Below are 16,081 nucleotides of genomic sequence, written 5' to 3' on the forward strand. Positions count from 1 at the left end.
AACTTCTCTCTCCCAATGAATTAAGTATTTCTTACTCTTGAGAATTAACTTTTGGGGTTTGGAGATACTTAGGGGTACAGTACATATCTTTCTATGTGTGAGGCCCTGGACTCAATTCCTTACCCCACACAGAAACAACACAGATAGCACCAAGGATGGTGGAGTGATTCTTTGCTGTCTCCCAACCCTCCCATCTCTCTCCATCTATCCTCTCTCCTCTAAGGACATAGAATAAAAAACTGGGCCAGGCAGGTTACTCAGAAGTATTGCCATAAGCAAGGCCAGAAGTTCATTCTCTAACACTACATTTAAAAAAAGGAGCTTTAGTGTTGCCAGTGAACTTTTTGTTTTGTGTATAAGGTAAGGTTTTAAACCTGATTCTTTTCTCCTTTAGTCAATACAAGTAAACATAATCTACCTGCTTTGTAATACAAGTCTCTGATAGAACCACATGTATAAACACTGTACACATACACACACATGTACATACACGAGTACCCTTCTATCTAGGAGGAACTATTTTAGGACCTATTCTTGGAAACTAGTTTTGTGAGTCAGATCAACAATATTAGAAAACTATATAGATGCCCCAACCTACAATACTTTACCCCCCAGGTTTTCAACCTATTTTTAACTAATTAGTTCTGACTGATCTTTTCTCCAATGAAAAAAACCATGGTGATACCTGAATCATGTGACAACTGTAAAACAGAAGTACTTAAGCAATAAGTCTAAAAAACTAAAAAATGGTTTCAGTTAATGAGAACTATTTCCAACCATCTTTGAAGTAATGTTTCTGCAACATTCTAATTTTATAACACTACCATTTCTCTTTCTTCCTCCAATTTCACTAATTACCTTAATTTTAATGATTCCATCTTGTGGTTCACAGTGTTGCTTCAGAAAAAGCTTTAGTTTATCACGGGAAAATAGGTGTTTTCTCCGACTACAGGGGAGAAAAGAAGGAAAAAGAACAAAGTGTTAAGAGTATTTAACTCAGTCCATAATTTCTGTAAATCTGCAATCTGCATTTTGATCCTGGGTCCATACTCCCAGAGGAATAAAGAACAGGAAAGTTTCCCATGGAGGAGGCAGGTTGCAGAACTCTGGCGGTGGGAATTGTACCTTTTATCCAAAGGACTTGTTAATCATAATTAAATTAAAAAAAAAAAAAAGGTGCCCATGTAGTGCCAGCACTGAGCCTCAGCGACAAGCCTGATGACAAAAGGGGCGTGGGGAGGAGGCGGCGCACCTGGTCAAGTGCACATATCATCATGCACAAGGAACTGCGTTTCAGCTCCTGCTGCCAACCTGCAGACGGGACGCTTCATGAGCAGTGAAGCAGGTCTGCAGGTGTCCCTCTGTCTCTCCCTATCTCGCCTTCCCTCATTTCTCTCTGTGCTGTTGATTAAAATACAGAAAATTTAAAAAAAAAAAGGAAAAAATTTTAAAAGAAAAGAATCCTCGCTAGCTACGTATTTATTTTTATTTTTTTGCCTCCAGGGTTATTGCTGGGGCTCAGTGCCTGCACTACAAATCCACTGCTCTTGAAGGCTATTTTCCCCCCTTTTGTTGTCCTTTTGTTTATCACTGCTGTAGTTATCATAGTTGTTATTGCTATCGTTGTTATTGGATAGGACAGAGAGAAATCGAGAGAGCAGGGGAAGACGGGGGGGGGGGGAGGGGGAGAGAAAGATAGACACCTGCAGACCTGCTTCACTGATTGTGAAGTGACCCCCTTGAAGATGGGGAGGCAGAGGCTCCATCTGGGATCCTTCAGCTGGTCTATGTGCGCTTAACCCCATGTACTACCATTCGGCTGCTTAGCTACTTGTTTAATGCCAGAAAGACAGAGACCAGGGTATTGCTTTCATATATGTGCTGGTAATGTAAGGTTTCAAGTAAGCAAGACCTATATTTACCTGCTAAGCAATCTCCCAAGCTGCTTGTCATTCTTTGGCTTATACATTAAGAAAGAAGTAAGACTGAGGAGCTCTGAGCTTCTTGTGTGATAGTGGAGGAGGAACAAAGTTGGAGGAAAGACCATCTTATAGGTATCTATTATGGGAAGATGAGAGGTTGTACCTATGTGCTGACAACTATTGGGTTGCCAGAAAAGTCATGACATATTTTTTTCTATTTTTCTAAGCAAAAATGCATTGACTTTTCCAGACAACCCAATATATTCAAAACCATTAACACTCCCCAATAAAGTGGGGGGGGGGGGTGTGAACTAAAAAGACCGCAAATAAAGGTCTAACAGAATTAGATGAGAAATATAAGTCAGAAAGTAAAAGTGAAAAATAGTAAAGAGAATTTTTATTATATAAAGAACATAACTTGAACTAAAAAAAGAAAACTTTGCAGTTAGGGAGGTTGCTCAATGGTAGTGTGCAAGATTCTTATGAACCTGGGTTCAAATTACAACACCACATTTAAAAAAAAAAAAGACAAAACTTGAAATAAGTGTGTGTGGGAGAGAATGATAATTTGTACTATTAGTCAAATAAGTGAACAAACCTGCAGAGGGTAGATAGCATAGTGGTTATGCAAGGAGACTCTCATGCCTGAGGCTCCAAAGCCCCAGGTTCAACGCCCCACACCACCATAAGCCAGAGCTGAGCAGTGCTCTGATTAAAAAAAAAAAAAAAAAAAGAATGAACCTGAAGGTTTAAATAACCTATCGGCATGATTTTGAAAGAATTTTGTTCAATACATAGCATGCATCATGGCTCTGAGATATTAAAATTATTGGTGACCCCTCCAAAACTCAAGCAAAACGTACACACAGTGGTCTAGGAGGTGGCGCATCGGATAAAGCATCAGACTCTCAAGCAAAACGTACACACACTTTAATGTGGTTACAGAAGCAGAAAACATCTGTGTCAGGATTAATTTAACATTTACATTATTATTGCTTTTCTTTGCACTTATGTATGAGTACAAGGTAAGAGGAATGACGTGGTAACCAAAATTATTTTATAAAAGGAATCTATGACAAGTTATTAACTATTCACAACTTTTTTACTTTATTAAATCTCAAAAGGGAAAAAGATATTTTTTAAATATTTATTTGTTCCCTTTTGTTGCCCTTGTTTTATTGTTGTAGTTATTATTAATGTCGTTGTTGTATAGGATAGAGAGAAATGGAGAGAGGAGGGGAAAGCAGAGAGGGGGAGAGACACCTACAGACCTGCTTCACTGCTTGTGAAGCGACTCCCCTGCAGGTGGGAATCCTGGGCCTCGAACCTGGATCATTACCTCGGTCCTAGTGATTTGCGCCACTTGCGCTTAACCCGCTGTGCTACCACCCAACTCCCGATACTTTTTTTTTAAAGTTTAACATTCTTAAGGAATGAAGAGACTGATGAGATGTTTCTGTGTAATGAATAAAAATTAAAACTATGGGGAGTTGGGCGGTAGCGCAGCAGGTTAAGTGCAGGTGGCTCGAAGCACAAAGACCCATGTAAAGATGCTGGGCCTGGGGCTCCCCACCTGCAGGGGAGTCACTTCACAAGTTGTGAAGCAGGTCTGCAGGTGTCTGTCTTTCTCTCCCTCTCTGTCTCCCCCTCCTCCATTTCTCTCTGTCCTGTCCAACAACGACATCAATAACAAAAATAATAACTACAACGATAAAACAACAAGGCCAACAAAAGGGAATAAATAAATATGAAAAAAAAAGAGAAAGAAAAATATGAGCTACTTATAAGCATCAACAGCTTTTAAACAGTTCTCTCAGAAGAACTAACTTCACAAAATTCTTCTGAACTTCTTAAATGTAAAGACTTCTTGGAGTTAGTCACTAATCTAAAAAAAAAGAGCTCATATACTCCATTAGGATTAATTTATATCAATCTATGTGTATAAATTTATTTATTTATTTTTTACTAGAGCACTGCCCTGTTCTGGCTTCTGGTGGTGTGGGGATTGAATTTGGGGCTCAAAAGGATACCCATTAGGCTGTCTTTCCAGATCTGTACACTTGTTTTTTAAAAAAGAAAGCAATTACTAACATTACCCAATTATTCTTTATCAAATCTTAGTCTAACTAAACCAGCACAGAGAAAGTAGTGAACTTTACCTGATTTGTGTTGCTTTAACAATAACACAGTCAAACAACTCTTTTTTAGTGGGTTGTACCTTGTATTTAAATAATAAGGGATCAATCACATCTTTTTTCTTCCTAAAAATGAACAAAAACAGAAATCAGTTAACAAGTAGCTAGGAAACACCAGTTTTTTTTTTTTTTAATTGTTTATTCCCTTTTGTTGCCCTTGTTTTCTTATTGTTGTTGTAGTTATTGTTGTTATTGATGTCGTTGTTGTATAGGACAGAGAGAAACGGAGAGAGGAGGGGAAGACAGAGAGGGGGAGAGAAAGACACCTGCAGACCTGCTTCACTGTCTGTGAAGTGGGGGGCCGGGGGAAACACCAGTTCGTAAATAGCAATATAATTTTTAAGAAAATACTATTATCAGAGTTTATTACTAAAAAAGAAGACACTGTGCACTTTGGGACAAAGTAGATGGAATTTGAGGTGATTATACTTAATTAAGGCGGTGAGATAACTACGGGATGGTCTTACTTATATAGGAAATATAGAGAATTGAAACACATTAACTTGGGGAAAAAATAGTCATAATGATTAAAAATAGCCTTCATGCCTGAGGCTCCAAGGTCCCAGGTTTAAACCCCGACATCACCATAATGAGCCAGAGCTGAGCAGTGCTCTGGTGCCTCTCCACATACACACATACGCATGCACATGCACACCAATAAAATAAAGTAATAAATATTAAGAAGAGAGAGAAGGAATATCAGGCTGGAGAGATAGCACAGTAGTTAGACTCTCATGCCCGAGGTACTAAAGGTACCAGGTTCAATCCCCAGCCCCACCATAAGCCAGAGTTGAGCAGTGCTCTGATAAAAAGATAATATTGTACCCTTTGGGGCAAAATTACAAGGGTAGGGGCCAGACACAAAATGCTGATGATCATTCTAAATGTGTTGCCTTAACATTTTTTTAAAAAATATTTATTTATTTGCTCAACAATTTGTTTGGCTTTGTATGTTAACTCTCTTCTCAGCCACCAGGTTCCAGATGCCATCAGGATGTCGGCCAGGCTTCCCTGGACTGAAGACCCCACCAATGTGTCCTGGAGCTCCGCTTCCCCAGAGACCCACCCTACTAGGGAAAGAGAGAGGCAGACTGGGAGTATGGGAGTCAACGTCCATGTTCAGCAGGGAAACAATTACAGAAGCCAGACCTTCCACCTTCTGCAACCCACAACGACCCTGGGTCCATGCTCCCAGAGGGATAGAGAATGGGAAAGCTATCAGGGGAGGGGATGGGATATGGAGATTGGGTGGTGGGAATTGTGTGGAGTTATAAGCCTCCTATCCTACGGTTTTGTTAATTTTTCCTTTCTTAAGTAAAAAATAAATTAAAAATTTATTTATTCCCTTTTGTTGCCCTTGTTGTTTTGTTGTTGTAGTTATTATTGATATCGTTGTTGTTGCCATAACATTTTTTATAAATATTATGAACTCTGTGATGTGGCCCAAGTCAGGGAATCCTTGGATTCCCACACAGATATGATGGGCCTAGACCTCTAATAGATCCCTCTCTCAGGCACCAATGGTCACTTTCATCAGGAATGTCATCATAAGCCCTCATGTGGGCCTCTCCAGGATCTTGCCCTTATTATAAAGTAGCAATGGTAGGGACTGCCCCTCTCTCTGAACAGAAGCTGGGCCATTCTATTATGCCACTCGAGGAAGACTGGTCCTGAAATGAGTACAGCCTAGAATGTTCCCAGCTGTGACCATGGACAATAAGCTCAGACTGACAGGGACTCAGGGGTTACACAGGCTCCTGGGCTAACTCTACATATACATGGGGCTTGGGTCAGGTTGATGGGGTAAACAGTTCATTGTATTTTTATACATTCTTCAAGTCTGGGAGCTACTCTCCACCCTAATTCAGCTTTCTATCCCTATTCTCAACTCTGACACCATCTTTCCAGACAGTATTTTTAGTCCACTTGAATATTAGCTATCAAGCTTAGGCAAAAATTACTAAAGTTATGGGCCACTGGGAACACGTCTAAACTAGACTTCCTAGCTTCTTTCTTAGAGTGCTAAGGTCCCTATTCTCTGCTGCACTATTCCTACTTTTTGGTCCTTATTAATTTGTCCCATTTTATATTTTACTGCCTTTCAGCCACCAAGTCATAGAGGCTACTATGATTCTATCCTGAACTCCAAACTTCTGCATTCCATAAATAATTTTGGTACATAACCCCCAGAGGGGGAGAAATATCAGGAGACGGGAGTCGGGCTGTAGCGCAGTGGGTTAAGCGCAGGTGGCGCAAAGCACAAGGACCGGCATAAGGATCCCGGTTCGAACCCCGGCTCCCCACCTGCAGGGGAGTCTCTTCACAGGCGGTGAAGCAGGTCTGCAGGTGTCTATCTTTCTCTTCTCCTCTCTGTCTTCCCCTCCTCTCTCCATTTATCTCTGTCCTATCCAACAATGACAACAACAATAACTACAACAATAAAACAACAAGGGCAACAAAAGGGAATAAATAAATATTAAAATGTATATATATATATCAGGAGAAGATGACCAGAGGTCTCTGAACTCCAATTCCATCAAGACGCAGAGAGAGTGGAGGAAAAAAGGAAGGACACTAGGAAGTAGTAATATGTGTAGGTGTGACTTAGAAAGGAAGAGAAGACAGAACCACAGGGAAAAAAAATGGGCATATATAACTATAGTTATAGAAATAATAGTCAACGCATATTTGTAACTACAGTTTCCAATGGAGGGAACTGGGATACAGAATCTGGTGGGGGGGGACTTTCGGAGGCGGAGCTACGAGCAGCAGATCGCTTTCCCTCCTCTCCTCTCCCAGATCGACTAGGAATACCAAAGGAGACCACCTGGGACCGAAACAAGACAGGACTAGAATGACCACAGGAACCCACTAAATCACCCGTGAGTACAAACACGTGTGGCTGGTGACAGAGAGGAGAGAGGAGCGTAAGGAGAGATTAAGTGACTGCTAACAGTCCAGCAGTTTATCAGTGGAGACACCACCTCCAGTCTGCTCCACAACAAGGGGACAGCTGAAGGGAGGAGAGGACTCCCCAGAGACTCACCAAGTGCAACTCTGAGTCTCAATTGCTACTGCCCTCAGAATCTGGAGCAGTCTCAGGGAGGGACATGAGGGGACAGAGATCTAACCAGGAAACTCAGGAGAAGACCTATACCTCCATGGCATAGCTGAGGGGCTGTGAAAGTCTCTTTGCATAACCACTGGATTATCTCTGCCACACCCTGCTTTATCTCTTGGTCAGGAATCAGTGATTAAGATAAGAAGCCTATTGATAGTTTAAAAGTCCTCAGGCTCCCATAGCCTACAGGGAAGAAAAAAAAAAGAGGCTTTTAAACCACTGAGCTCCAACTCAGGGATTAAAATACTATTGAAACAACTGTTAACTTCCACCACTGTGAACCCTTTAATTAACTTAAACACAAACATAGCAGCTTTTAAAGGGATCAGAACAGCATACTGAAAGTCACTACAAGAGGAAATAATACCAGGTATAAGTATTGTTGACTCACACTGCTCACTATAGTAGGACCGGAAAGAAAGGAAGGGTTAAGACACATTATTTCAATGGGGTACCATTAGCCAATCTGATAAACATTTTTAAAAATATTTATTCATTCCCTTTTGTTGCCCTTGTTGTTTTATTGTTGTAGTGATTGTTGTTGGACAGGACAGAGAGAAATGGAGAGGAGGGGAAGACAAAGATGGGGAAAGATGGACACCTGCAGACCTGCTTAACCGCTTTTGAAGCAACTCCCTTGCAAGTGGGGAGCCGGGCATCCTTGAGCTAATTGTGCTTTGCGCCACCTGCGCTTAACCCACTGCGCTACCGCCCAACTCCCGATAAACATTTTTAAAAAAGCTAATAAAAATCACTTACCCATTTTGAAAAGCACTATTCTGTGTTTCTGAATCATCACTATCACTGATGATAATAGTTTCTCCTTCTGCACTGCTGAAATGCCCATTAGTAAAACCATTTTGATGTGATGGAGGGAGGACTTCCAAAATTCTACATTGTAACCTAAAAGAAAATAGCACATTCAAAAAATGGAAGTTAGCTGATACTTTGTAATCAAACATTTCAGAACAACCTAATTAGTTTTGTGGGAAACTATAATTGATACTACACCTGCAGATCTGCTTCACCATTTGTGAAGCTTTCCCCCTGCAAGTAGGAACTGGGGCTCAAACCCAGGTCCAGGTGCATGGTAATCTGTGTGCTTAACCAGATGCTCCACTTCTTGGTCCCCTAGTTTCGTTTTTAACATCAGGAGTGTTCAGGGAAATCTAGACAGAGATGGCAAGCAATTTTGTTTTAATTTTTTGCCACCAGGGTTATTGCTAGGCCTCCATGCCTGCACAATTCCATCATGATGACTCCCCTGCAGATAGGGAGCCAGGGGTTCGAACCTGGATCCTTGTGTGGGTCCTTGCGCTTAGCACTATGTGCATTTAACCCAGTGGACCACCGCCTGGCCCCCTGATCATAGTCTTTAAAAAATTCCCACTGTAACTTTGATTATAAATTCTGATCCCTGTAAAGTTTCCACTAAGTCAGTTACCTCTAATTTGGCTCTTTTTACTTCTCCCCTTCTATATGAATTTTATAGACTTATTTACCATAGACAAAATATTTCTTAATTCCATTTTTACTGTGTGAATATTCAGTATTAGGGAAAGAAAAATTCTCTTCTGTACCTACATCTTATCCTAACTTTAAATGTTATGCTTTAAGCCATGAGTCTACTACAAATTTAAGGTTAGCATCTCACTGTTATGGATGAGATACTTTTTGTTGGTTTCCAAAGCTTCCTCTTTGTTCAAGTACCAATCCCATCTCCAGCATGACTCTCAACATCTGGGAATGTAGTCATTTAAAACTTTCATTTCTTGTAAATCAATATTAAATTACTAATAATTTTTTTTTCAAGAGCCAGGTGGTAATGCACCCTGCTGAAACCTGGGCCCCTACAGGAGGAAACTTCGTAAGTGATGAATGAAGCAGGGTGGTAGGGGTCTACCTCCACATTCCCTCTCAATTTCTCTGTCCTATCAAGCAAAAAGAAAAGGGGAGAAGAGAGAAGGGAAGGGAGTGGAAAGAAGAGCAGGGAGAAACAGAAAGAAAGAAAAAAAGGCTACTGGGAGTGGTAGATTCATAGTGCAGGCAACAAACCTCAGTGATAAAATTTTTTTTCCACTTCAAAAAAGTTCAAGAAACAAATACTGGTGAAGATGCAAAGAAAAGAGGGCCCTTACATGCAGTTGTGAGAATGTAAAATAGTTTGTTCACTATGGGGAACGGCATGGAAATTTCTGCAGAAAAATTAAAAATAGAACTCATTGGATTAGCAATTGCTCTGGGTGAACAGTGAACAGAAAGACTAATCCACAAAGATAAGATGCATATCTATGTTCATTGCAGTGATACAGCAGTCCCAAACTGGAAACAATCTAAATATTCAAGGACAGATGAGTGGATATGGAAGTTGTGATATACACTATAAAATAATACTCAGTCCCATTTATTTATTTGCCACTAGTGTTATCACTGGGGCTCAGTGCCTGCATGACCAATCTATCACTCCTGATGGTCGTTTTTCTTTTGTATTAGGGTAGAGATCTGGTCCCCTACGCCTACACTGAACTCTGTTCCAGCCTCTTGGAAACAGAGTTGGCAGTCAGTTGAGGTAAAGAACAAACCCCTCATCACAGACCCCTGCAAGCGTCAACCCGGCTTTGACCTAGCACGTTATGACCGGGCCCTCCTCAATCGCTATCGAACAGGCCATGGCCGGTGCGCCGCTATGTTCCATCGCTGGGGAGCCAGAGACGACCCGAACTGCCCCTGCGGCTCCAGACAGACTATGACCCACATAGTCAACGACTGCCACCTCTCCAGATTCAAAGGAGGTCTCGAAACTTGACATCGGGCTCAACCTGACGCTGTTGACTGGCTACGGAAGAAGGGCAAACGCTACAAGAAGAAGGGTAGAGAAAAATTGAGAAGAGAGGGAGAGTTGGGGGGAGGAGGGGAAGGAGACATTTGCAGACCTGCATCACTACTTGTGAAGCTTCCCCCTACAAGTGGGGAGCAGGGACTCAAACCTGGTCCCTGTGCATGGTAACCTGTACACTCAACCGAGTGTGCCACTGCCCAGCCCCTTACTACCCAGTCTTAAGAAAAGATGAAATCTGGGGCCAGGATATAGCTTACTAGTATAGTATATACTTCAACATGCACAAAGGCCTTGGTTTAAGCCATAGCACCACAGGGGAGCACCGTGTCCAACAGATGTTGTGGTCTTTCTCTAAAATTTATAGAGTTCACTGGCAGCAGTGAAATTGTGCAGGTACAAGTCTCTGCTTTCTGCTACAACATGAATTCAACTGGAAGAAATAACGCAAAGAGAAATAGGTCAATTAGGAGGAAGACAAAAACCAGATGATCTCACTCATGTGTAGGATTTAAGAGACAAAGCCTGGGAACAGAGACAGGGTGATAAATTGAGGATATAGATCCACTATGGAAAACAGTGTGGCTGATCCTTAAGAGATGATCACACAGAATTATTCTATGACTGAACAATTCCAACTCACATTGGTGTTATATCCCAAGGGATTACAGAGCTACAGAAATGGAAAATATCTCAAGTAAAAATGCACTGAATATACCTACCAAGCATTACAGGATACTTTAAATATGCTCAGAACACTTAAGTTATTCTTCAGTTGCATAAAATAACCTAGCACAAAGCTGTATTTTAATAAAGTGTTGACTATCTTCCTCATTGAGTACCATAGTAAAAATGAGAAGCGTAGGATTAAAAAAAAAAAAAAAAGGCTATCAGCACTATACATTAGACTCTTAGTTGTTTACCACTGTGAATATATGACTAACTTGAAACCCTGGTTTACTGGTGCTGCGCAGCATAACCAGAGTGTCATGGTACTTATCACGAGCCCAAAATCAAAATTCAAAATAAGCTACAGAATACATGTTTTTTTTTTTTTTTTTACATCATAAATTGAAGACTGTATACCCCAGGGGTATACCCAAACATTAGGTAAGGAAATGAAAACAACCTAAATGTTCACCAACTGATAATTAAAATGCGGTGTATCCATAAAGGACTGTTATTCAGCAAAATAATAACAGCTGTAATAGGGATAAAGCATTGCTACATACATTGTTCATACAATACATGTGGACCTTGCAAAAGCATTCTGCTATCTGAAAGATGCCACGTGTAAAAGGTAAGGTAGTATATTATTCCATTAGTACAAAATATAAGCTGCCAGTTCTGAGATTTCCAGCTCAATTCCCAATACCACATATACCAGAATGGTGAATAGTGTGTCTCTATCCTCTGTCTCACTAAAGTTTTCTTTTTTTTTTTTTTAAACCAGAGCAGTTTAACTCTGGCTTACAGTGGCACTAGGGCTTGAACCTGTGCCTTTTGGTACATCAGGCACAGAAATCTTTTTGAATAACCACTATGCTATCTCCCTAGCCCCCAAATCTCCCTTTTGCATATAATAATTAAATCTTCAAAAAATAAAATGGAGTGAAATGCTGAACAAGCCAAAATTGGAACCTCAAAAATACTCCATGAAATAAGTCAGACATCAAAAGGCAAACACTGTATAAATCTGTTTTATGAAGAATCTAGAATAGGCAAATTCACAGAGACAGAAAGCAGAATAAAGGTTACTGGGGGTAGTGAAAGAAAGGGAGAAAGAATGGGAAGTTATTGCTTAATGGGTAAAGAATTTCTGTTTGGGATTATGAAAAAATTCTGGAAATAGTAATGATGGTTACACAATCCTGTAAATATAGTAAATGCCAGTTACACACGAAAATGAGTAAACTGTTAAATCGTTACATCTGTAATATAAAAAATAAAATGTGTTCTAGCTTAAGAAAACTCAAATTACTAAGTTTACACTGGTAGAAAACAGAAATGGATTCAAAAGAACTGCAGGCTAACTTTCACCACTGGCTAACAGAAATAAACCAGTATTTCTAAAGAGGAACAACTACAGGAAAACATACTAAAACTGGTTCGGAGGCTGGGCCTTCCTACTCTGCCTCTTGAGGAAGACGCCCTGAAATGAGTGCATCCCAGAATGTCCAAGCTAGGACCAAGGTCTGTAAGCTCAGGGACTCAGAGGTTATACAGGCTCCTGTTTTAACTGTAAATATACATGGGCCCTGGGTCAGGTTGATGGAGTTAATTATAATTAATAAACAGTTAATTATAATTATCAGACTTTCTTTCAGTTTGCCCTAATTCAGCTTTTTTAAAAAATATATATTTATTATTGGACAGAGACAGAGAAGTTGAGGGTGTGGAGGAGACATGGAGAGAGACAGAGAGGCACCCACAGCCCTGTGCCACCACTTGTGAAGCTTTCCCCCTGCAGGTGGGGACCAAGGGCTGGAACCTGGGTCCTTTTGCTCTGTGATGTGTGAGCTTAACCAGGTATGCCACTGCCTGGCCCCCTAATTCAAGTCTCAACTCTGACACCATCTTCCCAGATAGTATTTTTAGTCCACCTACATGTTAGCTATTCAGCTTAGGCAAAAATTACTATGTATATGTAAAACAGACTTCCAGAGGACCCAGCGGGGGTTGAATTGTTAGGTGGAAAACTGATAAATGTTACACATGTACAAACTATTGTATTTTATTTTACTGTTTACTGTAAACCATTAATTCCCCCAATAAAGAAATTAAAAAGAGAGAGAGAGACTTCTCAGCTTCTTTCTACACTTGGGCCTCTAATCCCATCTGCTCTATACCTACTTTTTGGTTCCTGTTTACTAAACACTGTTTTTTAAAAATATTTATTTACTTATTTCCTTTTTGTTGCCCTTGTTGTTTTTATTGTTGTTGTGGTTATTACTGTTGATGTCGTCGTTGTTGGATAGGACAAAGAGAAATGGAGAGAGGAGGGGAAGAGAGGGGGAGAGAAAGACAGACACCTGAAGACCTGCTTCACCGCCTGTGAAGGGACTCCCCTGCAGGTGGGGAGCCAGGGCTCAAACCAGGATCCTCATGCCAGTCCTTGTGCTTTGCACCACAAGTGCTTAACCCACTGCGCTACCTCCTGACCCCCAACACTCTGTTTTATATCCTACCACCTACCAGCCATCAAGTTGCAGATGTTACTATGATTCCATCCTGATCTCTCTGGGCAATGACCTACCTACCTTACCTCTCCAGAGGCCTAGCCCAACTAGGTAAAGATAGAAATAGGCTGGGGGGCGGGGGGCGGGGAGCGGCGCAGTGGGTTAAGCGCATGTGGCAAAGCGCAGGGACCGGCGTAAGGATCCCGGTTCGAGCCCCCGGCTCCCCACCTGCAGGGGAGTCGTGGGGAGTCGCTTCACAGGCGGTGAAGCTTGTCTGCAGGTGTCTATCTTTCTCTCCCCTTCTCTGTCTTCCCCTCCTCTCTCCATTTCTCTCTGTCCTATCCAACAATGAATTGCATCAACATGGGCAATAATAATAACCACAACGAAGCTACAACAAGGGCAACAAAAGGGGGAAAAATGGCCTCCAGGAGCGGTGGATTCATGGTGCAGGCACCGAGCCCAGCAATAACCCTGGAGGAGGAAAAAGAAAAAAAAAAAGAAATAGGCTGGGGGTACAGATTGCCAGTGCTCATGTCCAGCGGAGAAGCAATTACAGAAGCCAGAATTCCCATCTTCTGTACCCCATAAAGAATTTTGGTTTATACTTGCAGAGGGGGAGAAATGTTAAGGGGAGATGACCAGAGGCCTCTGAACTCCAATTCCATCAGGACCCAGAGAGAAAAGAGGAAGAAAGAAGGACATTCAGAAGTTTTAGTGGGTGTGAGTGTGACACAGAAAGAAAGAGAAGGTAGGACCATAGAAAAAAACAAAACGGGTAAATATATATAAATATAGACAGTCATAGAAGTAACAGTCAACCCACATCTGTGTGACCTTGGGAGACCTATTGCAGTTTCCAATGGAGGGAATGGGGACACAGAACTCTCTGATGGTGGGGATGGTGTGGAATTATACCCCTGTTATTCCATAATTTTGTAAATCATTATTATATAATGATTTACAAAATAATCATAATCATAAATTATTATATAATCATAAATTATTATATCATGAATAAAATAATATAGAGGTCAAATGGACCCACTTTTGAAGGATCTAGTTATTACCTTCAAGGATCACATTATTAATGGTTTCTGGGAGTGATAAAGGGATCTTCGCAATGAACCTATGACAAGTAAAAGGAATGATTTTTCGGGGCAGGTGCTGGCACACCTGGTTGAGCACACGATACAATGAGCTAGGACCTGGGATCAAGTTCCTGGTTTTGCAAGTGGTAAAGCAGTGCTGCAGGTGTCTCTCTCTTTCACCCTCTCTAACTTTCCCTACACTCTATTTCTGGCTGTCTCTATCTAATAAATAAATATAATTTGAAAAAAAAAAAAAGAAAAAAGTGAAGGTAGAGTACTTTAAAATAAAGTAAATGTGTCTTTCAGAACCCAGTTACAGTAGAAGTGTCTAGAATGAGCTGATGGTCCACTGAAGGGAATGACTTACTACCCCCTTTGGGGTAGTAAGTCATTTAAGAACACACTTATTTAAAACCAACAGAAAATTAATGGAAAAACAATTCCCTTGCAGGACTAAGAGTGAATGAAAGTAACACAGCAGGCATTGCCTAGAACACAGTAAACATCGTATTTATGTCATAGTAATTATCAATACTACTAATGACTTCACACTATACTGAAAACACAAGCAGAATTTTTTTTTTTTTTAATCAATCTAAGGAAGGTTAGGTCTCTCAGTGTTATTTGGTGAGACTTCTATTACTCATGTCAACCATCAAATACATTTCCAAAGAGGATTGGTATATGTCTTTCAAATACTTTTCCTATAGTTTTCCAAAGGCTGGAATGTAAGTAAATTTAAAGAATCATTAAGACTCAGACAGAGGGTTTTAAAGAAAGCAGAAATTCTCTCTTATTTATTTTTTTAGCACAAACTTTCTAAATTAAAATTAGATGAGGCCAGAAAAACAGCTTGCTTGGACAGTGTGCTGCCTTGCCATGCATGTGGCCCAGTTTTGAGGCCAGTCTCCACTGCATTAAAGGGAACTTTGGTGCTACGGTCTCTTTCATTCTTTCTTCCTAAGCCTCTACCTAAAAGTAAACAAATAAACGTATACATACATAGTCATTATTTAAATAATGATTTCCCCCTCTTCCCTCTCTTAAAGGTAGAGTAGAAACTGATAACCAAAAAATGATCATCACAATTATAGTTCCCATGTCCTAGATAAGGTCATAGCTTATAGCTTATACATATATCTCTCATGCCAATCATCTGACAGGTACATATTTTCCAAAAGATAAAATTCAAGATCACAGAAGTTATATGGTCACACAGTAACTTTTTTAAAACATATATTTATTTTTTTTCCTTTTGTTGCCCCTGTTGTTTTATCGTTGTAGTTATTATTGTTGTTGTTATTGATGTCGTCATTGTTGGATAGGACAGAGAGAAATGGAGAGAGGAGGGGAAGACAAAGAGGGGGAGAGAAAGATAGACACCTGCAGACCTGCTTCACCGCCTGTGAAGTGACTCCCCTGCTGGTTGGGGAGCCAGGGTCTGGAAATGGGATCCTTACGCCAGTATTTGCACTTTGCACACAGTAACTGTTAAGTTCATAATCACACAATCAGTAACTATGCAGTCAAACTTTACTGATCTTGAGCTCATGTGCTTTCTAATCTCCCACTCTGTTACTGAAGCTGACAAGTTAATGACCATGATTCAGCATAATGGGCAGCCATCATGTGGACTCCAGGGTAATTCATAGATTTAAGCACAGGTAGTGGAGAGATTCCTAATATGTCAACCTATTTCTGAGTAAAAACCAGTCTGTGAAATAGCAGCAAGCACAG

At 40.6% G+C, this 16,081-nt stretch overlaps 1 protein-coding gene across 2 annotated transcripts in view; it reads right to left on the reverse strand.

Moving 5' to 3' along the window:
- Positions 1-16,081, reverse strand: part of BAZ1A (bromodomain adjacent to zinc finger domain 1A) — a 72,580-nt gene that overhangs the window by 37,454 nt on the left and 19,045 nt on the right. For both annotated transcript variants that reach the window (XM_060175420.1, XM_060175419.1), the window contains exons 3-5: positions 7,998-8,141; positions 4,082-4,183; positions 859-946 (exon numbers count right to left, since the gene is read on the reverse strand). In XM_060175420.1, the coding sequence (XP_060031403.1) occupies positions 859-946; positions 4,082-4,183; positions 7,998-8,141 (334 nt within the window). The remainder of the gene's footprint in view (positions 1-858; positions 947-4,081; positions 4,184-7,997; positions 8,142-16,081) is intronic.

This window comes from Erinaceus europaeus, chromosome 16, assembly GCF_950295315.1.
Source record: "Erinaceus europaeus chromosome 16, mEriEur2.1, whole genome shotgun sequence".
Classification (NCBI taxonomy): Eukaryota; Metazoa; Chordata; class Mammalia; order Eulipotyphla; family Erinaceidae; genus Erinaceus; species Erinaceus europaeus.